Raw genomic sequence first — 23,741 nt, 5'->3', positions numbered from 1 at the left:
TTTCATTTTACTTCGTGCTTGCTTTGCTTGGTTCAGCACTATAGATGCACTTGACATCTTCCCTTCGACTACCGCTTCATCAACCATGGAATAGCCGCATGCGGTTCTCGACCTCCTCAGCAATCCTCAAATGCGCTAAGCGTATGATTGATGCAGGGAACGAGTAGAAATCACAAGACCTAAACTACAATCATGTCGATATCCAATCCAAAATCTTTTAACAGCTCTTAAGTAAATTTATTTGTAAGACGTTTAGTAAATTCAGAATTTTTTTCCTCACGGAGATATTTACATCTTGTCTCCAAGCATACTGTGCAACTGTTACATCTGTTATTTGCTGACTGACGGAAGGGGGACAAAAACAGGATAGTAGGTATTCAATTCAAGATGCTCGAGGATCTGTCGGGCAGCTGATAGGTACGACGAATGGCCATCAACAAGCTCGGTAACGTCAACCTATAAATTGTACAGAAAACGTTATGCAAAACAGTACAAGATCAACAAACTTGATCAAAGGCGCAAGAATGGTCGTCGGCATCAGCATGCTTACATTCTCGACACCAGGCACATCAATGGCCTGGATGCCAGCTAATCCTTGGCTGAGCAGGCTGCATCAGAGAATTAGTAAGCCACAAAAGAAATCATCAAAACTGTTCAGCAGTGGCTATCCGATCCAAAATCAATCCCACTTCATATACCTTGCTCGGAAGGTAACACCGAGAATCCAGTCATCTCTCGAGTACACGTTCACAAATCTTCCCGCAACCATCTGCAGTTAAGCAAAAGGGCATGTTAAGTGATGGAAACAGCCAAATAGGGCGTTAGGGACATTTGTAACTGAAGATTACATATCTTTGCCCCATACCTTCCTGGCAGGCTCCCACCGCTCACCCTTCACCGAAACAGGTGCGCCTAGGAGTACAACCCTCTCGACGAGTCCCTCTGATTCATTCCATCAAATGTATGAGCAAAGTCATAATGAACTTTAGGTGGAGGTAATTATAGAACAGATACCATTGTCGCTTGACAAAGCTAGCTCTTGTAAACACTTGAATATAACTCGTGCTCCTAACGAGAACCCAATGAGAGTCACAGGCCTGAGAGAATTTTAGAATCAGGGAAAAATGTACATGAACTAACTGCACTGGATAAAACATGCTTCAGCTGGAACTACCTGTTTCCCTGTAGTCCCTTTAGAAGCACTTCAGCGAGCATTTTTCCTGCCTTGTCTGATCTGAGAGGGTAGAGTTGCTCAGTTAGCTAAATAAATAGCTACAATCCTTAAAAGTCACATTTTCCAAACAGTGCGCAGTAGATACATACACTAGATATTCTAAAGTATTGTAACTGGGAATTTAGCACAAGGCATACTGGAAAAATTAGCAGTTATCACATGACATTGTACTATGAGAGTTAGCAAGCACCTGTCAATAGCAACAGACCATTTACTATCAATAAAATCAGTAGCTGCAAGCAACGTTGCAGGCCAAGCAAATGCTGCAAGAAGACCACTTAAGACAGTTCTCATTGCACCTTGTTTCATCAATTCCATTGCAAGTCCTGCATCAACAATGACAACATTAGTTACAAATTTACAAGGTGATCATAAACAGTGTAAGGTAGAGTAAAAAACCCCGGACATTACTTGATGTCAGCCAATCCTGTATTGCTGTACTCACTGCAATTATATGCTTAGACTCCCACTGAAGGATGTACCTGCCAAACGTTAATCGACAGTGTAAGATTGCTCCAGCTTTATGCATAGATGTAAAACACATGGACAAAGTACAGCGACTATGATTCACAAAACAGATGAAAAGGCACTCCATACTTCTCTAGGTTATCCTTCCATCCTTCCCAAGGTTTACAGAAGTCCTCCTCGTCAAAAGCAAATCCAGAAACCAAGATGCCAACCGCAAGGCGCTGAAAGAGTTAACACAATTTACACAAAGACCAAATCAGTTTGGTTCCAAGATGGTTGAATGGCATTTTAGTCTCTTGAAGTTAACGCGGAAGTCAGACAGAGAAAAGGAACTCACACCCTGATTGTGGTTATCACCAATAGGTTTGAACTCAAATTCTTTCACTTTTCCAATTCGTCTTGCCATTTTGCTTCCCGTCAAGCCAGCTCCAGCAGCTATTTGGCCAACAATCAATCCAAGGAATATAAACACCCAAGTACAACACTTGGATAATACGTTACGACTTCTACAAGGAATTGGTCTAACTGTAAAATGTGCCAGTACTCATACAGAGGTGTGTTCGTTCGTTATCTGTGAAGGCTCACTAATCACTACGGTAACAGCTATGACCAACAGAGAATTAAATCTTGGTTGCTAGACTGCATGGGACATATAGTGAAGAAAGAGAAACATGAAATAACATCATCAGAGCAGTTTCAAAAGAACATTTCTACTAACCTCCAAATGAAGCAGCAACTGCCACAGAGCCAGCAACAGATCCTGCTGCAGCAGCCATAGCAGCAAATCCACTAGCTCCTATGAATGGGACAAGTGTACCGAGTGTTGGCGCAAGAGCACCGAATCCAGCAGCAATGGCTGGTGCAGCTAAACCTGTCGGGCAGAAGAGATTGAGAGGAGCATATCAATCTCCTGGGGTAGTGTGTCCAAGTGAACTGTCAACGTGTTTCTACTTGAATGGATATATTATTGGGAACTCAGTCCTACCCCCTGTAATAGCCAGCAATGCTCCCCCAGTCAAGGCAGCTGCACCAATAATGCCACCACGCTTCCATTTTTCCCATTTGCTCTTCGGTGATGCACTTTCTCGCTCTTGTTCTTGCTCCTTTGCTGCAGCCATGGCAGAGCATGCGACCATTACCTCGATAGCTTCCTACAGTACCAAGATTAATGGTTACAAAAGACGTCAAGCTATGTGAAACTACATGCATATGAGCAAGTTCCTCCTTGGATGATCTCAGTGCATTTTGTTTGTCGAAATTCTACACCAAGTGATTAATTACTCTTGCTGCATTGAGAAGGAATAGCTTGTACAAACCATTTTGATCCACTTGACGTCAAGCCATGTTGCTAGCAACCGGAGAGCAACACGATGCCGAGCATCATAACCCTTTCTGAAGTGAGACGACTTCCTGTCCTCTTCCTCTTGTGATACAGGTTTATCAGCCACACAGGCAGAGAGAAGCGCATATAGCAATGCCATCTTGCGGTGATGGTTAGCAGGGACATCATCTAAGGATAACTTGTCAATTCCAAGCAAGTTCTCAGCTGATTCTGCCGTTCCAGAGGTAGAAGTCATGGAGTCTTTACTCTTCTCTTTGATTTTCTCATCCGGCACGGCACCACTTCCCAAGCTCATCACCATGACATCAACTGCTTTGGCCAAGGCATGTTCTTGCTCCAATCTATCTGAAGAACTTTCACCATCTTCTTCAAAGATTATCCTTAGAAACTGCAAAATGTAAAGTGAAACGAGACTGTCTGTGAAATGCAATACTGAAAGAGTTAGTTAAACATTCACGGGACTGCTTGCTAAAGCACACATAGAAGTTGAGCAGCATTTTAGAGAGATCATCAGCTGAACAGTAGGGATGATTTGTTAACAATTCGATCAGGTCAGCTTTACAAGCACAGTCGCTACCAGCATTGGAACACGGAAACCCCCAATTGAGACCCGCCCGTGACGGTGACCCCAAATCCGCACCCAACTAATTGTTAGGTGAGCACACGATCGGGGTGGGAAGGGAAGGGGAGTGGCGTACCGCGCCAATGTGATGCTTGGCCTCCGTCGACGCGGCAGTCTCCTCCAGCCCAGCCCAGGCCTTGGGGTCGATCTCCAGGAACCTAAGCGATCGCAAGTAGCACTAAGCAAAACGGGCGCGCTCATCTGGACGATTTGACGAGCCGCGGGGGAAGAGGCAGCGGCCGCGCACCTGAAGACGGGGCGGAGGAGGCCGCGGGAGTCGTGCGTCCAGAGGTCGGCGTCCGAGGCGGCGTCGGAGCCCGAGCCGCTGCTGGTGGCGGTGGAGGCGGAGGAGCCCCCGCTGGCGCTGCTGGCGCGCTCGTCGTCGTCGGGGGAGGCGGCGCCGAGGGGCGCGGACTGGTGGATCTGCGCCTGGCGGAGCGCGAGCGCCAGCAGCGCCCCCGCCGCGTAGCGCTGCGTGGGCGTCAGCGTGGTCGCCATCGGTGTGGGCGGAGGCGGAGCGCGCGCGCCGGCCGGCAGCTCGTGGGTTTTGCGGTTTTGGCTTGGAAATTTCGTTTGCTTCGGGGCCGGGCGAGAGCGACACGGCATTTTGATATGCTGGCTGCGTCCGGGTTGAGTTGACTGCTTCCGCGCACTGCACGAGACGGCGGAAATTTGGGACAGGCCACGTGGAATGGCAAGAAGATTGAGTTCCTTCCAGACGGCCACCAACACCGCTGCCGATAGACCACAGCTTGTACTTTGCTGAAGATGGTTTGTCCGTCAGATTAGTTAGTATAGGCAGAGGATAGGATTGCTCAAAGCTTTCTTGTTGCAAACAAGTATCCATGACAAACACAAAGCCCATCGTTCGGCACTGTAGGCGTCTGCAGGAACGATAGTCACCAGCCTTCTTCTGCCACTCCTACTGCAATGTCTCGCCTCATGCACGTCAGCGAACAAAAACGATGTCCATTGCCATCTTCGCGCAGTTTCAGCAGGTCCACAGCCCAGACCGCAGGCGCAGCGACTGCCGCTTTTTCGGGAGGACACGAAGGCGACTGTGAGCTGCGGAACTGCGGATCAAGCCGCCATTGCTGCCGGTGCGACCTCAACTGCGCGGCTGCTCGCTCGCTCCGATGCGTCACCGACCTCGAATCCATCGCTTACGATCCTTGCTGCCGGAGCAGAGAGCTGGCTTCAGAACGGCGCTTCCATCCAAGAGCCAACAGGGACCGAGGGCGAGGAGGACGGCGATGGCGGACGGGCGGGCGGGCGGTGGAGCCGACGAGGGAGGGGAGGAGGCGCGCAAACGAGCCGGCGGCGCAAACCAGGGTTCTTTCGGCGAATATTTGGATCGCGATTATCCAAATATAGGGGTGTTTTTTAAATATTGGATCACGATCAATAACTGCGATTCAAATTAGAGCTTAGGCCCTATATGGAAGAGGGGTGCTAAATTTGAACAGGTGTGCTAAAAGTAGTGTGCTAAAGTTTAGCACCCCACTTTTCTTTAGCACATCAAATAGGTGCTAAAAGGTGCTAATGGGTGCTAAAAGTGGTTCCCTGTCTAAAATTTCCTTGGTTGGCCCCCCACCCCCCTCTCTCTTTCCTCCTTCGGCCGGCCAAGCCTCCTTCGCCGGCCTCGCTACCTCCACCGGCCACGCCTCCTCCGCCCGGCCCCACAGCATTCGCCGGCGACGCCTCCTCCGCCCGGCCATGCCGTCTCCGCCGGCCCCACCGCCTCCGCCGACCATGCCGCCTCCGCACCCTCCTCTCTCGGCGCAGGGCCGGCTGTCGGCGGTGCCAACGGGCCCATCCTCCCCGTCGGCGAGGCGCGTGACGAGGGAGTCGGCGCTGCGTGATGAGGGAGCACGTCTCCACCGTCGGGAGCGGGGCGGGGCCGGTGGAGGAGGAGTCCTCGCCGCGCGGCGGTGGCTCTGACCCGGGGGAGGAGGGTGAGGAGCGACGCCCGTAGGTGATTTCGCCGGCGCGAGGAGGGAGAGGAGCTTGGTCGCGCGGCCGCCGCCTCCTGGCGGGGGAGGGAGGGCAGCTAGGGGCACGGAGGCCGGCGCGGCTGGGGAAGGTGGGGAGAAGAGCGAGAGAAGAGGAAGAGAGAGAGGAAGAAAGGAAGAAAGTGGGGGTAAATGAGTCTTTTATCAACCCAAGTGCTAAACTTTAGCCTCCTTTCCAAACACCCCAAGGTGCTAAACTTTAACCCTTCATTTGAGGGTGATAAAATTTAGCACTGTGCTAAACTTTAGCATAGGATATCCAAACAGAACCTTAATGCATGAAAACAATGAGAGATTAGCTCTGGGTGTTTTTTTGAATGGATAATTCGAAATAGGGTGTTTTATGAAAAATATCGGATCGCGACTATTAATCGCGATCCGAATCGGGGGTGTCATACGTACATCTATGAGCCCACCAGAGGGTTTGGACAGTCATAAACATGAGTTGGACATCGAGATGCATCTGACATGGAAACCATGACGTAGGACGACGTAGTTTACATGAAAAGATATGAACTCTGCCCCCGACTATATAAGCGAGGCAGGGATCCCCTCCAAAACAATTTAATCCAACCAACACACAAGACATAAGGTATTACACAATCTAGCGGCCCAAACCTGTCTAAATCGTGTGTATGTGTTTACCTTCGAGTTCCTAATCTCGACGAGCCCCACTGACCAAAACACTACCTCGGCACCCCCCTCGATAGGTTGTTGGGTCTAAGCACCGACAGTTAGCATGCCAAGTAGGGGCTCTTGCCGAGAATCCACTAACGAACTCGATGGCACAAGTCATCACCAAGCCAATCGTCGCGTTTGAAGCAGGCGCGATATTCATCTTTGGTTCCTGAGTTTACATCGCAGACGGCGCTGGAAATTTCCGTCGCCACATTGCGTCGACTTTGGAGAGGAAGCAACAAACCATAAAGCTCCAGCGCCAAGCTCTGGAGGGAGCAGCGGCGGCCTCCCCCGAGCAGTGGCGACGGCGGTGTGCGGGCCCCACGGCGGCCTCCTGTGGCGGAACCGTCCAACTTAAACTGGTTTAAGTGCGCCTAATCGCTATCGGAACAGCAATTATTCAAAACGCACTGAAAACAGCATAAGTCCGGTAGTCCGTCGAGTGTCCCTAGGACTCCTCGAAAGATCCACGATGTGTCTATAGCCATACACCAGGATCGCTTCCACGATGGGAAAGCATCAACAAACATTACAGTTTTACAAACATACCAGGGTACGAATTATTACAGACCATATTTTGAAACAAACTTAATGATGCAGGTTAGAACAGTTCTAAGAGTTTAAAATATAAACCAGTCCGGGGCAAGTAATTAAGCATCTAAGTTTATGCTGGGGTATCATGAGACTCATAAGATACCCTAGTTCTTCGGAGCTTCCTCCTCGGTGGTCCCTGCTGGGTTTCTGAAAACAGCAATAAAGGATCCCCTGAGTACAAAGTACTCAGCAAGTCTGACCCATCTAACCAATATAAATACTTTTTGTATACTGTATGATAGCTTTATGGTGTATAGCTGACTCACATTTTGCAGAAAGAGCTTACTATAAGTGAAACCCTAGTTTTATCTTTTACTTTAGATTGAGTTCGTTACCTGACCAATCTAGATGACAAAAATGTTTTAGCAACCAGATAGAACTAAGTCATACAACATATTTATTTAAAGCAAACAGTTCCCTTCTCTTGTTACACTACGATGCTCAAGCAATGATCAAGTGCATTCATATCCGAGAATTGCGACGATCCGGACCGATTTACATCCTGCAGGAGATACCCGACCACCAGCCATGTACAATTGTACGGGTTGTACACAACAACCTTTCAATTAGTCGTACTCAAAGATTGGGAATAAGACTACCCGAACCCAGGGACGCACCCCCACATGGGACCCCACGTCTGGCCTAGTCTCCATGTGAGTTTCAAGCTGCACCCCTGCCATTCTCCAGCACGTCAAGCACAGGTACGAAATATTCCCGATCAGAGAGCCAACTAACCTACCGAGTTTTGCTGGTCCCATACCCAGTAAGCAACCAGGTAAAATCACTTGATCAAAGGTTAAGACAACGAACAGTCCTTAACCACATTAACTTAGTAGACAGAACTACCATCATTAGCTTCTGTCCGCATTTCCAAAATCTCAGGCCATTTCCTTGATTAACATGTATGACCATCTTAGCCTTAGTGTTGAGTGACCAAGGTTACTCATAGGTATCTAAGCATTGCTAAGCATAGGATAGTTACTAATTAGTGAACAAGTGGCAAAGATGTCCTACAAGGTAGGATCATGCACAAGAGTAGGTTTCAATCAACTCTTAAACTTAATGCATTTATAAAGGAAATAACCAATAATTGGACACATGAAATAATAACTCCAAAGTAGGTAGGCATAGATGCACCGGGGCTTGCCTGGGATCAACAAATGTTAGTTCTTCGGAAAACCCCTTTAGTAAAAGAAGCACTTCAACACTTCTCGGACTCTGACAATCTTCAAATGAGTTCCACGAATTCCACTTCAGGAGCTTCGACGCCTACGATTTGGTACATGTAGGAGTTAGAGATGCAAACTTTTAAATGCATGACTATACAACTTTCCTTCATGATAAATTTGAAAGCCAACAATGACTTAGACAACTTAACTTCATGATAAAGTTGCAAACCAACAAAACTCTACCCGTAACATCTAACCCACGATTTTTAATTTCTTTACTAACCTGCCTTAAGCCCTTTCTTTTATTTTAGAAAAGCAATACAAATATTTTCTAATCTCAAAACTTATTTCCTATGATTTAATAATAATTTGTGAATAAGAAAACATTATTTAATATTTTATGCATTTAATAAAGGTTAAGTATTTATTTAAATACCTTAATGAAAAGGTATTAAATAAATACCTAAATTTTATTATTTTTCTTAGGGTATAAGAATTTTAATGCATAATGGAAAATAAAACAATCCTAACAAAATTGGTCTCACTAATTTTGGACACTCATAGAAATTTCTATGATTTAAATGGTGTAAACCGAATTTTAAACTCTTTATCTATAAAAGGAAAACCTAAGGTTTATCCAAATAACCCCGGCCCAACCTTTCTCACTCGCACTGGGCCCGCTAAGCCGGCCCACCTAGTCCCCCTCTCTACCTTATTCTATTCGTCGGCCCACCGGCCCACCTTACTTCCTCTCCTTTCCCCCTGGCGCACGGGCCTGCTGAACCGGCCCAACGAGCGCCCAAACTCTAACGGGCCTCCTTACGACCGGCCTACCCTCCTCACAGGCCAACGGCCCAACTTCCTCCTCCCTATCCACCCGCCGCCCCCGCCCCCCCCCTTCTCCTCCACTTCCCTATCGCATGGGCCCCCAGCGCCAGGGGCTTCTTCCTCCCTGCGCCAAAACAGGGGCGCAACAGACAGGGGGCGGGACTCGCCGGTGGCGCCTCCCCGGCGGCGTGGCCGGGCTGGTGAGCAACCCCAGGCCGGGGCGCACCTGCGGGCGGCGGCGGCCCTCCTGGAGGCGGCCTGTGCCGGGCTCCCCACAAGCGGCGGCGCCATGGCCAGAGGCCGGCCGACGCAAGGCCCGGCGGCGGCACAAAAACAACCTCCGACGCGACCTACGGCTTCTACGCGACCTAGCTACTCTCCGAGGACCAACAATCGAAGGGAAAAGGGTCGGCACGAAGGAGCTCACCGAAAGGACAGTGGTGAAGGTGGACGGATTAAAGCGGCGGCGATTCGGAGCTTGACGGCGAGGAATCGGAAACCGGAGGGGCGTGGGGCATTGCAGTGGGGCTAGCGGAGCGTCTGGCGGGCGGATTCGCGAAGAGAAGCGGCGGCATGGGTGAATCGGCCGGCAGCGGCACTGCTTGACCGAGTTCGACTCGCGGTAGTAAAAACGGCGGATGGTTAATCGGATGAGGGCGAGGCGGTAGTGATACAAAACTTTTACCATGCATGTGTGCCACCTCGACGACCTGCAGGTCTGCGTGGGCGCGGACGTGGTCGTTGCGCTGGTCGACGGGCAGAGGTGCCGGCGGCGGCACGGCTCTGTCCCCTGCTCGCCCCCTCCCCTGTTTCTTCTTTCTCTTCTCCGAAATTCAGACCTCCACATTGACCAATTTCAAATCCAATCTCTCGAAGATCCCTTAAGCAATCTTGTAGAGTAATCCAAGAACTTCAATTGATAGATTGGCCTTTACCCGAGATGATTACTCTAAGACCGAGATTTCTAAACCCCAAGTTCGGGCACAAACAATCTGTAACTGAATAATTTCAGTTCAGTTTCGTCAGGTATGGTGCAGGGCCATTTATACCTCTTTGAGCCCAATTTAAATTGCTCAAACTCCTCCCATACATCTTGAACCTTGCCTATCCTTGTTCTACAATTAACAGAGATTCCATTTTGCACCATAACCTATATAACTTTTACACTGGATTTTTCTGAAATTTACTCCAAACATTGCTAGTCAATGCTGTTTTTCAGACTTAGGATTATTTCGACGAGAAGGCTGAAATTCGTGTATCTTGCCTACTTTGAGCTTCATTTTAAATTTGAACCTTCCACTTTCTCTGGCCAACAACATTTCATTTACCTTCTCCATAGTCCATATTTCACTAATGTCCAAAAACATCTGCTCACTTACAAGAACAATTCTCCAGAAATTGGCTCCAAAGTTGTGTACTCAATATTAACTTCAGATTTGCGCGTTTTCGGACGATGCATAGTAACTTCATCGATTCCATCTTCGATTGTATTTCTGAGAGGTTTATGACTTGAATTAGACTTCAAGATTCATTCCTTTGAGTTCTAAATACTCTCAAGACTTGATTTCACATCTTTGCCAAATTTATCCAAATTTGAAACTCCAAATTGCAATTTTTGTCGAATTCGGCTCAAATTCAATTTTTGTCGAATTCGGCTCAAATTCAATTTTTGGCTCAATTTACCTTCTTCTTCTAATCCAAATTTCACCATTAGCTTCTTAATGTCATACTTAAGTTGTCATTAACACTGGGTGTTACACCTCCCCCGCTGCCGGGAGCGCTGGTACGGGCCCGAGGCGAGCTCGCCCGCCGCTGTCGCCGGTGCTTGGCTAATTTGTTTTTTTTTCCTTTTTTTGAAAATTTTTCTCTAATTTTTGTTTCTAGATTTTTCCATGAAGCTTTGTGACAAAATTTTGCTCACAAACTTTTGTTTCAATTTTTTCATCATATCCTTCCTAAATTTCCTTCAAAACCTTTTGTCCAAATTTTTTCCTACAGTTTTGTTTCTTTTTTTTCACAAATTTTTTCTACAAAGTTAGATCATAAACTTTTGCATGCAAATAGTTTTGTAAAAAAAATTGTACAATTTTTGTGTGCATAAGTTTATATACTTTTTTCTAATGATTTCAAAAATAAACATGGGAGGAGGAGATGCATCGTGGGCATGTCAGACAGGCTGTGGAGATCGACTGGACGGAAGGCTCCATCCGGTCGCCCGTAAATTAGCCATGTCCATACAAACTTCAAACTTCTACGGTATGTATCTAAAAAGGTCAAAACGATCTACAATTTAGAACGGAGGAAAGGAGTAGTTGATGTCCTCGTTCTGGTACCGTACCATACCATGAGCATGACGCGTCTTTGCACGTCAATTGTGTGTCGCGCATGTGCCGTGTCTCACGGCTGATCACGGGATCGCCTGCATTGCATTATATGTCCGTGCGTCTGCCTAGGCTGCTGCGTCGTGGGCGTGGACGCCACTGCTGCACAGGTTTGCGGTGCACGTCCTTGGCGATCAGGCGATGAAATCCACGGCATGTGCACCGCGTATTCTTCGTATCTGCATCACCACCGTCCCTGGCTGGCTGAAGCCTAATGCTCGCTGACATCGTGACACGACGACCCTTTTAATTTGTTCCACCACACAGTGTAATACAACTTGGAAGTTAGCTTTTCCTCTTGTTATGTTAGTCTGACACATCTCCTATTGGTAATTCGAAAAAGGAAAGTGAACTCCTAATCATAAACCATTTCGATATAGTATTTGTTAGAAGCATGGTCAGAGCGGCACTGATCACCCCAGAGAAAAAGAGATAAAGGGAGAACGAATAAGTAAGGCGGCGATTGCAGACACTACGTAAAGCAATATAATGCAACCCTCCATCGCTAGGTGGTTTTTTTTTAAAAAAAGGTGGTTAAATTAAATAAAAGCCTAGCAAAATAGAGCCAGCTATTAGTAGTTGGCAATACAAAGCCTAACAAAATGATGTTGCACATTGTGTGCTCCTGCTTCCATCAAAGTAAAAGCAAGCAGCAGACAATTTAATTTAGGCTTGCATTCCATCGACGGTGGTTGAGGTGTATCTAGCCACTGGCCGACACCTCCGAGTTTTCTAGTGGTAGTCGTCGTCGTCGTCGATCACGACCTCCAACAGGGCAGGCGCACCGGAACTGATCGATGAACACGCATGCATCATGCAACTTGTTGCCAAGCAGCAACGTCACGGGATGGTGCGGCGCGGACTGCAAGCGCTACGAAACAAGCATTCCCATTTCATCGAACCATCATGATGGAGCCATGGAGGATCGGTGTGCCATGGCCGGTACGGTGGTTTGGCTGTGCTATCACGACGACCGGGACGCGCGCCCCACCGCCGCCGCGCGCGCTCGGCGTAGTCGGCGTTTGGGTCACGCCCGCCGCCGATGAGTTCGTTGGATTGGCAGCTGTAGGCGGCGTATGATGTTCGTGTCTGAATTTATCTGATCTCATCATTTGACTATGTGTTTGCTTCTGGAAAGAGTGTGTTCTCGTTTATTTCTTTTTCCTTAGAAAAAAGGTGTACATTCGGCCACTGGGCCTGCTTGCTGCGTGACAAAACTGTTAGGTAGAACATTGCCATTGCGATGCTTCTTTTATGCATGTGTGGGGGACGAACAATTTTTGTGACAGGACAATAAACAAGCTCTCGTCCACTCAACAGATTTGTACACAATCTATACAATTTTCGTGATGATTGCAGGCGCTAGCCGGAAGGCACAGCAAGACTACACAACCGGACATGCATGAAAGACGAATGTACTTGCACTATATACACACTTGGATTGAGAATAAATTGCATCCTCTTCGCCCATCCTCAGCTGCTGAATGCACTTGGAATTTTTTTTTTGTGTGTGTTAATGGCCGACCTATAGCTAAAAAACTGCCCTCTACATACTCATCACCGAAACAAAGATCACAGAGAAAGAACAATCCCAATCCCAAAGCTCTCTCCTCCATCCACTGAAGTCCCTGTCCAGACAAACCATATGTCTGTTCTCTTGGTAGGCTTCAGCACCAGCGCCTGCTCCTCACCAACCCAATAGGGTGGGCAATCGCATCCTACGGACACAATGGTCGCCACCTAAGCATCCGATTCCCCACACAGCATGACCATGCCACGCCAGGCACCACCACGCGTCCGTGTCGCGCCACGGCTAGCTATCGCACGATCTATAGCTTCCCGCCGCCGTCTGATCGTCTCCCGACGGTGGCGATCGAGGCTCGGCCGTTCCGCTCCAGGGCACGGACCACGTCGGCCATCGACGGCCGGAGGCTCGGGTTCTCCCCGACGCACGCGGCCGCCAGAGCCACCATGGCCGCAGCCTCGTCGGCGTCGTACCGGCACCCCAGCCTCTGGTCCACGAGCTCGCCAGCGTCGCATGCCGCGCTGATCCTCGGCGCGACGGCCGCCGTGAGGAGCCGGCCGTCGCAGAACGCCTGGACGCCGGTGAGCAGCTCCAGCAGCAGCACGCCGAAGCTGTAGACGTCGCTCTTCTTGGTGACGACGCCGGAGCGGAGGTAGTGCGGGTCCACGTAGCCGGGGGAGCCCAGCACGGCGCGCGCCGAGGCCGAGGGCCGCGGACGCGGGCTCGCGCCGGCTACGGCCGCCGAGAACCCGGCGCGCGCCGACCCGAAGTCGCAGAGCCTGGCGCCCATGGCGGCGTCGAGCAGGACGTTGGAGGCCTTGACGTCGCCGTGCACTACCTGCGGCTCGCACCGGTCGTGGAGGTACTCGAGGGCGCGGGCCACCTGCAGCGCGACCGACACCCGCCGCGCCCACAGCATCGGCACGGCGCCCTTGCCGCCGCCGCCGCCGTGGAGCTGGTCGTGCAGGTTCCCGTTCGGCGCGAACTCCAGCACCAGCACGCCTTCGTCTGCACGTACGCGTCGACGATCAGAGATTTTCTCTGTCAGGAGACTCAGGGCCAAATTAAAGAACTCGATCGAGGCTCGTTCAGATATTTGTACCTCGCTGGTCGCAGAAGGCGAGGAGGCGGACGATGTGCGGGTGGCGCACGCGGAGGAGGGCGTCGAGCTCCTGCCGGAACGCGCGGTGGAGGCGCTCGCTGCTGCGGTGGACCTTGACGGCGGCGAGGGAGCCGGCGAGGCGCGCCAGGTAGACGGTGCTGAAGCCGCCCTCACCGACGACTGCCGACGTGAAGCCTCCCGTCATGGCCTCCACCTGCGCCCACGACAGTTGCCTCGCGGAGGCGGGGGCAGCCATCATCTTGCCATCGCCGGCTGGGTCCTTTGTGCCGGGCCGATCAGCAGTGTCCCCGAAGCCTCCTCGGCCACCGGCGGCCACGGCGGCGGCGCTGCCCCCGCACCCGCAGCAGAGGAGGCCGCGCCTTTGCAGCAGCATATCGTCTCCGCCTCTCGTAATCGTACCTGTTTGTGGAGCGTTGCGGGTTTGGACTTGGAGCCGCGGGTGGTGCTGAAGGCTGGTGTTTATATACTACGTAGCTTGGAACGCTACGTGAAAAGGTGAAGGTGAAATGGAACAGGTAGAAAACCAAATGGCCGGCCAGTGTAAAAAGGCGATTTTTAGTTTGTTCTCAGGAATTAAAAAACAGTTAGACCTTTGGCATGCTCTAATCGCGCAAAAGCATATCTAGGCCACTGATGGGCACTAGGCCACTGATGGGCACGAGTTGATTAGTAGCAGTATACAAGTATATTGTGAAGAGTATAATGCTACTTTTTTCTCTCTCTCAGACCTAGTACTTGTATGCGTGCATTCACACTCACTTCTACGAACATAGGCGTTAATGAGATATAACAAGAGATGAAGCCCAAGGTTAATTTGATCCTTACTCCCTCCGTCCCAAATGACTATTCGTTTTGGCTTTTCCAGATACATAACTTTTAATATGCACCTAGATATATACTTATGTCTAGATACGTAACAAAAGTAATATATCTAGAAAAGTCAAAATAAATAGTAATTTGGGACGGAGCGAGTAGTAGGCAAAAGGGTACAGCCATTTTGGCTAACCATCCAAGCTATCCCATAGTACATAACACTACTGTGTCCATTTTAGATGACCTGCACTGCAGGCTTTGTATGCCAAATACTATGACAGTAAAATAGATCTTGCTTTTTTAGGTGGGGGGATGGAAGGACCTTTTCTCACAAGGACTGATCATATATACTACTGCACCTAACGCAATACCTCAACATAACCCGATCGAGAACGAGCATGGGTTTACAGCCTGAAAACTGATGGTCATAGGAGTGGTCGTGGTCAGTAGTTCAGAGAGAGTGCAGAGTCAATCAAGTACCTAACGCTACCCGGGGCCGTTTGTTTTGTCAGTCACACTCCCACGGGCCGCGACGTGATGCCCTCCGCGCTCCCAGCTCGTGACCCAGGAGGCAAGAAGCTTCCTCACTCCAATCCTTGAGCCTTAGCCAAGGTGTCGGCTTGGTTTGGTATCGGTGCGGGCTAGGACATGACGGCGTACAAGAAAAGGCATTCGTCCTGGGATACCTGACGAACACCACCAAGGGACGAGATCATATCGGAGCCTCTGATTAATTTTAATGTAGTGTGGCCCTTTCGATCTTGTGATGATAGAATAAGCAGGTTGCTGCCTGCATGAGCACTGAAAAGAAGATTCCTCAGGTTACTATTTGGAAGTGTTTGGCGCCATGGTTTCCTCTCTGACGCTGGTTGGTCGCTGCCTCGCGCCGAGGGCCCATCTTGTTTGAGCAAGAAGCAGCAGGGGCTTGCGCGTTGTGAGGCGATCGACGAGCTAGCTGACGATGCCTCACTATATATCTCGAACCATCTGCGAGCAGCACTGCAGGCAGCAGGGTGGTAGCTGCGTCCAAGCAATGTCCTGATCCATGTCTCGTTTCGATCGGGCCTGCATCCACCAACCGTGCATCTGATTCTCCTTCGTCCCGTTCGATCGTACCGGGTTAGCGCCGGAGAGGATGCCGCATACTCATCACATACAGTGACCTGACCTGAATTTTCAGCGGATGACACATCATCTGAATTCAGCGGCGATGCTAGAGCGTTGGCGTTTTGCAGAGCTTTGTTAGGTACTGGTAACCACCTTGAGGTATTTATGGACTTTGAAAAGGCTAGATTCGCAACTAGTAGCAAGTTTAGCGGTATCTTTGCTAGCATTAGGAGGGTGTCGATAAAAAAAATAATGCAATCAGCGAGAGGCCGCTCTAACTAATTAATCGCCGATAACGAAAGGGACGAAGCGCACAATCACAATAACCAGAACCGACCCTCTTTCTCCATCTCTCACACCAAAAGAAAAGGAAAGGAAAACAAAAGGAAAAGGCGGAAGCAAATAGCAAGTCGAAGGTGATGGATGGATGGATGCTATAGCTAGGTTTCGGGCCGTGCGTCGCCATCGGAGGTCTACAAAATAAAAGTCTACTGATCACATCAGATCAGAGGAGGATTCTACTCCCAGTCGTGGTCCGCCCATTAGTACAAACTCGTCGGGCCCCATGCCGGAAGAGGACATCTTAACACAACGCTCCCTTTTCAATTCTTTTCTTTGAAGAAGAACGAATTGAAGCAATTCTGTCAATTCTAAAATGGCGTCGGTTTCCAATCAAACGAGGGAAGGAGACCCTACCTAGGCAGGATTCGTTACTCGGATCATCACCGGATTTAATAACCGAATGGCTAATGATTGCCAACGTTTGGTGCATTGGATAGTACTAGAAGAATGTTGGTTTAGATTTCATACCGGGATGACTTGTTGCGGCCATGATTGTTTGTCGGCTAAACTGGTGCTTTTTTTAGATGATGATGAGTTAAAGTGGTGCTGAATATTAGAAACAAAGATTTTATTTTATCTTCTTCCTTGAGACAAGTTCTCCTTATTCCGTTCAACAAAAAATATACTAATAATGTTCTTCATGCTCAAAAAAAATATACTAATGTTCTTTTTTATATGGAATGGATGGACGTGTGTAGTATAAGAACGAATTGGAATTTGGAACCAATCATGTTGCGGCCCATTAGAAAGATCTCTTCCTTCTTTTTTTACAAGGGAAATTGGCCCAACAGAGATAAAGGCCTAGTCTGTCCGAAACGACATGCATGCATGACACATGTCCCCTCACCAGCCCAGCCCAGCCCACGCCCCATCCCGGCACGCGAAGGCAGCCAGCCATTGCCAGGACTTCGTTGTGACGGCAAGCTCCTTTCTGCTGGAAGCGTAGCGAGTTGTGGGAGAGGGAGCGAGGCGATTGATCTCCATTGGAGGCGGTGAGGTTAGGGTTTAGGCGCTCTGCGGCTGCTCGCGCCTCGCGCCAACCGCAGCGGGGTGCGCCAAAGACGCGAGGCCGTGATCCACTGATCCCCTTCTCATCCTCACTGGCCCTTTCCACTGGAGCAGATTGGAATGCTTCCTCTCCGGTCGGAGGAGGCACAGAGGTGAGCAAGGGACCACCGCCGTCGATGAAGGCCGGGGATCATGGTCATCCCTGATCCGATTCTTCAGGTGAGCAAATTTAGAATTATTTTTCTTTCTCCCCCGCAATTCAGTACGACGTTCCTATTGCGTGCGGATCTGTGCTTTGGTATATTCTCCCCCATTAAATGTTTACATTACCACAGTTTTGATTGGGATCGTCTAAATTGTTCTTGTATTGCTGCATTATGTTACAATACGTGCGTTATTATTCCCGACCGTAATGGATCATGTATGTTCCAAGTCGTCCACTATACTTCCGACGTGCATTAGCAATTTAATTCCGGTCTTGCAACAGCATAGTAGCTTCAATGCGACCTCGCCACAGTAATGCAGTTTCATATACTCATTGACATCAATAATCTCCTTTCCGTTCTATGTGTTGGTTAATGCCACTATGCTACCTACATTGTCTTGGCTGGCTTGTACAATGTTCACTGTTTTGATTTATTTTCACTCAATGCTTACGCTGCTAAAATGAATGGAGAGCTGCTTATGCATAGCTACTCGGAACATCATTGTTTACGTACTGATTTTGAGTGAAAGCTGTTTGTATTTAGGATGTCATCCTTATTTCTGACAAACCTTCATTACTGTGTCACTTACATTACATATTCTTTCAGATTAAGCCCTTATTTGGCCCCTCTTGACAGTTTCAGTGACTGCTCACCACTAAGATTCTATCATGACCGCTTGATGCCAATTGCCTAAGTTGCAACCACCATAAACCCTTCTTGATGCTAGCCAGACCACTATGATCATAGCAACGCTCTGCAAATTACTGTGGCAGGTGAAGTCATCACAAAGGTTGATGCCTCACAAAAATTAACTGATGTTTTTTGGGTGGTTTTCCTCAAATTTGAGCTGTGTTAATTTTAGCAGTACCGATTGACATCCACAAGTTTGATGTGCCCTTCAGTTAAAGGAATGAACAAAAACATGCAGCTCTAGCATCATATATTGAGTGAAGCTTTGCTTGAAACCTTGACTCTGATTCACTTGCTATTCAGCTGTATGTTATTGACTTATTGCTAATGCACGATTTGTTTGTTTGCAATCTGGAATCTGAATCTGAATCTGAACTTGAAAGTGAGCAAGCTCTCTAAAGCTAACCTCTTCAGAATGCTTTATGAGGTTTCCATCAAGCTCAAAATTGAGACCCTATAGAATAATGGCAGCAGTTAAGTTTTACAGTACATGTTTGGATTTAAGAGTTAAGAGAGCACAACTTTCATTGATTTTTTCTCCAAATATTTACTCCAGATTTATTTCTGATAAGAAATGAAAAATATGCCTATTGCCAGTACATTATTCGGAGTTTCCCTGGGGTTGGTAAAGTGAAATGGGTATTTAAACTTGAAGTTTTATGTATCTAGAGTTTGCTTTTTGTCACTATCTCCTTTTCTTGGTCAATACATACAGCATCGCTACTACTTTTAGTTTACCCAAATTTTATGTTCAGGATCTTAGTATCTCTCTTGGAGCTGGCACATAGTCACAACCATATATAGTTTTCTTATTGGATGACATTAGAATCTCTACTGCTTGAGCCAATATATTGGCATGTCTTGAGCTAGGGGAGCAACAATTCACTCACCTCCTTGAAATTCTTGTTACCTGGGCTCTGCAAAATGTGGAACGGGTTTGTTTGATTTTCCCATATAAGTTTTGATACTCGTTCCTCAAATTCGCTAATTGCTTGGAATGTCAAGTTGGCATTTCTTTTGAGGATTGCCAACTTGGTTTGGAGTGTCAAACAAACGCGGTACACTTGAGAAAGCATTCCAGGCTCAGCTTGCACTGAGTCTTGTTGAGATCTATGGATACATACCTATCATGTCTTGAGTTTTTCCTACTTGTATTTTCAGAACCAAGTCATATTTAGATAATTTTATTTTCCAAAGTTTGTTTTGGGTGAAGATTCTTAGATGGGCATCTGCTGAACGAAAAGCTACTTGGGCTTACATGGGAAACATGGACATATCAGTCCATCATCCATCAGACAAAATTTAGTGAGATCTCTCCGTTCTGGGCCAATACATTTGATCCGGTACTACTTTTCTTTAACATGATTTGCATTTTTTTTATCAAAGCTACAAGAAGGCTGGGTTTTCATATAAGAAATGACATATCAAAGGCTATTCCACTTATGTGGCCAGCAATTTCACAGAATCAAAGTTCTCACATCCTCTTACTGTGTACAATAGTGTTGCCATATTTTTATCACCCTGGGATCCTTTTCTCTGTTATAACTGTGGCATGTGACCCATTTTTGGTCTTATAATCTACTTTTGTAATTATCTAATAGAACACCTGGCCCACTTGCCCAATACTTCTGTCACATCCTTATGGGTAACATGATGACAACTTCTCAAAGTTTGCCTGACAACGAAGGATGGTACAGATGGGCATCAAAGTGAAGTGATAAATCTTGTCACTTTCATAAGAATGGGAACTCCCACCGGTATAGAATATCTTGCATTTCCATCACCCATCAGCTAACATGTTGTTCTGAGTAAAGATGTGAGATATGCTGTTCCTTGCGGATTCCCTGAAGTTTACACTGAAGTTAATCTTCTTGGAATTGTTTCATATCCTGTACTAGTTTCAGTTTCAGTTCATAGAGAAATTAATCAATTAGTGCATACATAATAAAATTATTTACTGGTTTGTGGTGGTTGCACTTCCAAGCAATCTGTTTAATTGCAGTTTCAATGTTAACTATGGGAGGAAGAGAAAAGGAGAAGGGGTTAGTTATGAGGCCATGTGCAAAAGAAGGGCACAACCACACAAGTGGGGAACAGCAGTTGGATGGGGGTAACATGGGATGGGAGCAATGTCTGTCCATGTTACTTAGTGTGTATTTCTGTATAGCTCTCAATCTTGGCTGGACTCCTCTGGCAAGGGAATAACAACCACCAACTTAATATCCCCACTTCCACTTTATCTCTTTATCCTTTTATGTTATTCCATTGGCAAAGATAACAGTGGGGCTACAGTGATGCCTTTCTTCCTTTTCATTTACAAAATTTAGAGAAATGCTACCAAGTAGGCATACAGCAGGCGCTTGAGTGTCTCTTTCATATTAAACCTAGCTGATTTACAGTTAAGGGCTTCCATGCTTATGATTGTAGGGGGGGAAATTAGTTGCATACATATTCAGTGAGTATTGTGCACTACTTTTAACTGGGTGTACATCAGAAAAAGCTGGCTGAGGATTCATGGCAACTAAAGTATAATAATTTGGTACCATTATTAAGGTGAGATAAACTTTTAGCCATGTTATGGACTGGTCATCTGTATTCTCTACTATAGTATCATAATAGTACTATTAGGTGGGCTGTAAAGGATGGAGGTTCATTTACATTTTACAAAAGGATCTATGCGTATTGGAGAAATCCTTTGCACTTTGGCCTTAGGAGAAACAGGGAATAGGTGGTCACAGCATGATTGGGTAATTATTGTGGCCTGGAAGAGGACAAACTCTTATCACTTTGGAAGGCTCTAAATGTTGTGAATAACTCTGGGCACCAGCCTATTGGTAGACTTGAGAGATCAAGTTTCATGCATCTTAGGTATCTTCATAGAATATTGGGAGGACACAGGGTGGGCATTTCTTTGTTAAGATGTGGTATTATATTACTTGTTTGGTGAGCTAGGAGCATATTTAATTTACTTCAGTGTACACAGAAACTTTACCTATTTCAGTTTAGACCACTAAGCTGTGCTCCTAAGATGGTGTCGGCTTTCTGCAGAATGTTTCTTTTTCAGTTGTATTCTTAACAAAACCTGAACAACATTTATCATTGATTTGTTGCAGGTGTAGAGTGAACTTGTCCATATAAATAATGGTAGAGACCAACGGTTACATGTGAAACATTTCAAATCCTCCTTGTCGAAGAAAATGATGGGTGTGCACATATTTTCATAAGAAACTTTGCTTCTATCTTTTAACTGAGGCCAATTTAAATGGGTGGGATCTGGCATATTCTGTATGGAAAATAATATAGCAAGGTCCTATTGGACTGGATTAGATTATCAGGACCTCAGCGTTTGTAAGGTCCACTTGTATGGGAAACACTACTGTTACTTGAACTGCATGCCGATTCCTATAAATCCATAGGAAAGACCGAAAGAGTATTAGGTATATTAAAGGGGTCTTCGGGGAAAAAAAAGGGTATATTAAAGGGGAATTCGGGAAGATATAGAGCATTACTCAGAATGCTTGCATGGCAGTAATTCTGTTTTTACATTTATATCATTAGGTTTATCAAACATGTAAAAGTACACGGATTTCAAATACATTGACCAGCAACATTCATAGCTGTTGCTTAAGTATCCCTGTCAACAATTGGTCCTAACTCCTAACATCACTTAATAGGAACAGCAGGTCATGCTGTTAATAGTGTGCACCTAACACTTTGTAAAGGTGGAAAAGAGATTAATGCTAATGGTTGTCGTTAAATTAGGCAGGCTTCAATGGTATTGCAAATTGACAGATCAGTTTCCTTAAGATTCACCCCTCCTATCAATCTTTCTACTACTTTTTAGTTCCATCTATTGATTCCTTTTAGTCAGACCAGAGATATTTACTGGTGTGGTAATCTCTGCTCTAGTGGTCCATGATGGACAAAGCTTTCCTTGCAAGACTGTACATGTTTACTTCCTCGCTGAAACAGGACAAGAAAAGAAAGATATGTCCAGATCGGCGCTTATAATTCAGCGCTCCATCCAGCATCATGGGACCATAATAATAATGGTTCACTTGTTAGGCTGTACTGTACTGTCGCCGAGCACCGAAATGGACCCCTCTGAGGCGTTTTATTCCGAAGTGAATGATCGCCACGGCTTATCTACAGCATGGGCGCCCTTGCATTCATTCTGCTTGGTACAGTCTCCGTCTCTCTTTGTGCTCCATTATAAAATGCATTATCGGTCTTCATTGCATCATATGTTTCAATTCTACAGAAACTTTCAACCATAATCTACTATTCTACTAACATAAATTATAGTCCACTACATTCTAGTTCTACTACAGTATTTTCTGTATTTCTTGGTACGTAACAAGCTGTGGTAATAATGGGTAGAGACATTTTTTTTTTGTACTTTTGGGGCAGGAATACATATCATTCAGCCGTATGTGCAGCCTTGCAAGCCACGCAACAGCGTGCACAAAGGCAAGCGTTTCAACGCTTGTTGGCGGCGCTGCTGTGGAAGTAGAGAGGTGGGATGACCGCACTCCAACTCCAATCCCAAAGGAGATGAAAATGGGATGAACCAGCTCATGCATGCATCATGATGTCGTTGCGACCCGGGCACCGTGTTAATCCAGACCCACTAGCTCGCCCAGGTTCGTACAATTTTACACGCTGCCGAATCAAGAGCAAGACGCGCTGCTTCGCCTCCTTCGCCTTATCATTTGCGCTGTCTGTGACCCCATCACTTTGGCATCACCTTTTCTCTCGATGGCCTTTTCCTTTACCAGTTTGTCGCCTTAGCCATGCGAGATGCCTTTCTGTCTATGCCTTTGCTCGATGCTTTAATTTACGCATGCAGGTAAACCCGTTACTCTTACTGATACTATTTTTTTTTCCATTTCCCGTTTTTCAGCAAATTTACCTTTGTATTGCTTTTTTTTAATTTCGCCCCTTAATACGTAGCATATTTGGGCCAAAGTTGGAGGAACAATTGATTATTCGAGCAACTATTTGTAGCAATTAATTGAAGGAAACAACCTGGCAGATGGGACACTTCGATTTTTGCCATATTCTGCCCTTGCAATCAAAGGGCATCGTTTTCACTGAACCGCATGGCATTAAACGAGACGATACCTAGGATCCACTGAATCCTTTTCTTTCTTTTGATGAAACGAAACTGAATGATAGCAATACTTGGATATATTCCATGTAGGAAGGCAAATTAATTTACCTGGAAAGATTTAGCTTCAGTAACTGTTGCCATGCCCTTAATTCTGAGAAGACCCCCAGTGAACGTACAGCAGTTAGCGTTAATGGAACAGTTGTCCTGTAGCTTTCTGAGCAGAGAAGGGCAGTAAAGCTAGCGTTTGCTTAGCACGGCTATAATGGTGATTGGTGACATGTAAACCAGGCAAGTGCAATTATACTTTGAACACGACTAGCTTAGGCCAATGCGCCTAACGTCCGCGCCTCTGGTGTGATTATGGGGCTGTCTGCTGGAGTGCCCGAAACAACATTTGTAAAACTTTTTTGTTGACAGTTTTGGGGGTTTATTGATTTGTACCTAGGTCAGGAAACCGATCGATCCGGCGAGGCCTGCGACGCGAGT

At 46.9% G+C, this 23,741-nt stretch overlaps 2 protein-coding genes and 1 long non-coding RNA gene across 3 annotated transcripts; 1 reads left to right on the top strand and 2 right to left on the bottom strand.

Annotated features, from left to right (window-relative positions):
- Positions 1-199: 199 nt before the first annotated feature.
- Positions 200-4,273, bottom strand: LOC101779872 (transmembrane and coiled-coil domain-containing protein 4). The gene is made up of 15 exons (XM_004985958.4): positions 3,914-4,273; positions 3,743-3,824; positions 3,019-3,432; positions 2,688-2,853; positions 2,421-2,573; positions 2,040-2,137; positions 1,832-1,923; positions 1,646-1,716; positions 1,425-1,560; positions 1,175-1,234; positions 1,015-1,097; positions 866-942; positions 699-769; positions 551-608; positions 200-456 (listed from the first exon to the last, which is right to left on the bottom strand). The coding sequence occupies exons 1-15, from the start codon at positions 4,270-4,272 to the stop codon at positions 331-333; spliced, it is 2,046 nt and encodes a 681-aa protein (XP_004986015.1). The 5' UTR covers position 4,273; the 3' UTR covers positions 200-330.
- Positions 4,274-12,605: 8,332 nt separating this feature from the next.
- Positions 12,606-14,591, bottom strand: LOC101779482 (probable receptor-like protein kinase At4g10390). The gene is made up of 2 exons (XM_004985957.3): positions 13,956-14,591; positions 12,606-13,861 (listed from the first exon to the last, which is right to left on the bottom strand). The coding sequence occupies exons 1-2, from the start codon at positions 14,347-14,349 to the stop codon at positions 13,158-13,160; spliced, it is 1,098 nt and encodes a 365-aa protein (XP_004986014.1). The 5' UTR covers positions 14,350-14,591; the 3' UTR covers positions 12,606-13,157.
- Positions 14,592-17,150: 2,559 nt separating this feature from the next.
- Positions 17,151-23,161, top strand: LOC101779205. Its single transcript, XR_001164952.2, has 3 exons — positions 17,151-17,465; positions 22,115-22,323; positions 22,553-23,161. It is a non-coding gene; the product is annotated as an uncharacterized LOC101779205 (long non-coding RNA).
- The last annotated feature ends 580 nt before the right edge of the window (positions 23,162-23,741 follow it).

This window comes from Setaria italica, chromosome IX (genome assembly GCF_000263155.2).
Source record: "Setaria italica strain Yugu1 chromosome IX, Setaria_italica_v2.0, whole genome shotgun sequence".
In the NCBI taxonomy this organism is placed as follows: domain Eukaryota; kingdom Viridiplantae; phylum Streptophyta; class Magnoliopsida; order Poales; family Poaceae; genus Setaria; species Setaria italica.
Note: the sequence above shows the minus strand (reverse complement) of the source record. Positions and strands in the feature narration are given on the sequence as shown.

Excerpts from the sequence above, each read along its gene's own strand:
- LOC101779872 (XM_004985958.4), bottom strand. The coding sequence starts at position 4,272 with ATGCCGTGTCGCTCTCGCCCGGCCCCGAAGCAAACGAAATTTCCAAGC. Across the intron at positions 2,574-2,687 it reads ATTGCTGGCTATTACAGGGG|GTTTAGCTGCACCAGCCATT; the intron begins GTAGGACTGAGT and ends TCTGCCCGACAG. Across the intron at positions 1,717-1,831 it reads TGGAAGGATAACCTAGAGAA|GTACATCCTTCAGTGGGAGT; the intron begins GTATGGAGTGCC and ends AACGTTTGGCAG.
- LOC101779482 (XM_004985957.3), bottom strand. The coding sequence starts at position 14,349 with ATGCTGCTGCAAAGGCGCGGCCTCCTCTGCTGCGGGTGCGGGGGCAGC. Across the intron at positions 13,862-13,955 it reads CGCCTTCTGCGACCAGCGAG|ACGAAGGCGTGCTGGTGCTG; the intron begins GTACAAATATCT and ends GCGTACGTGCAG.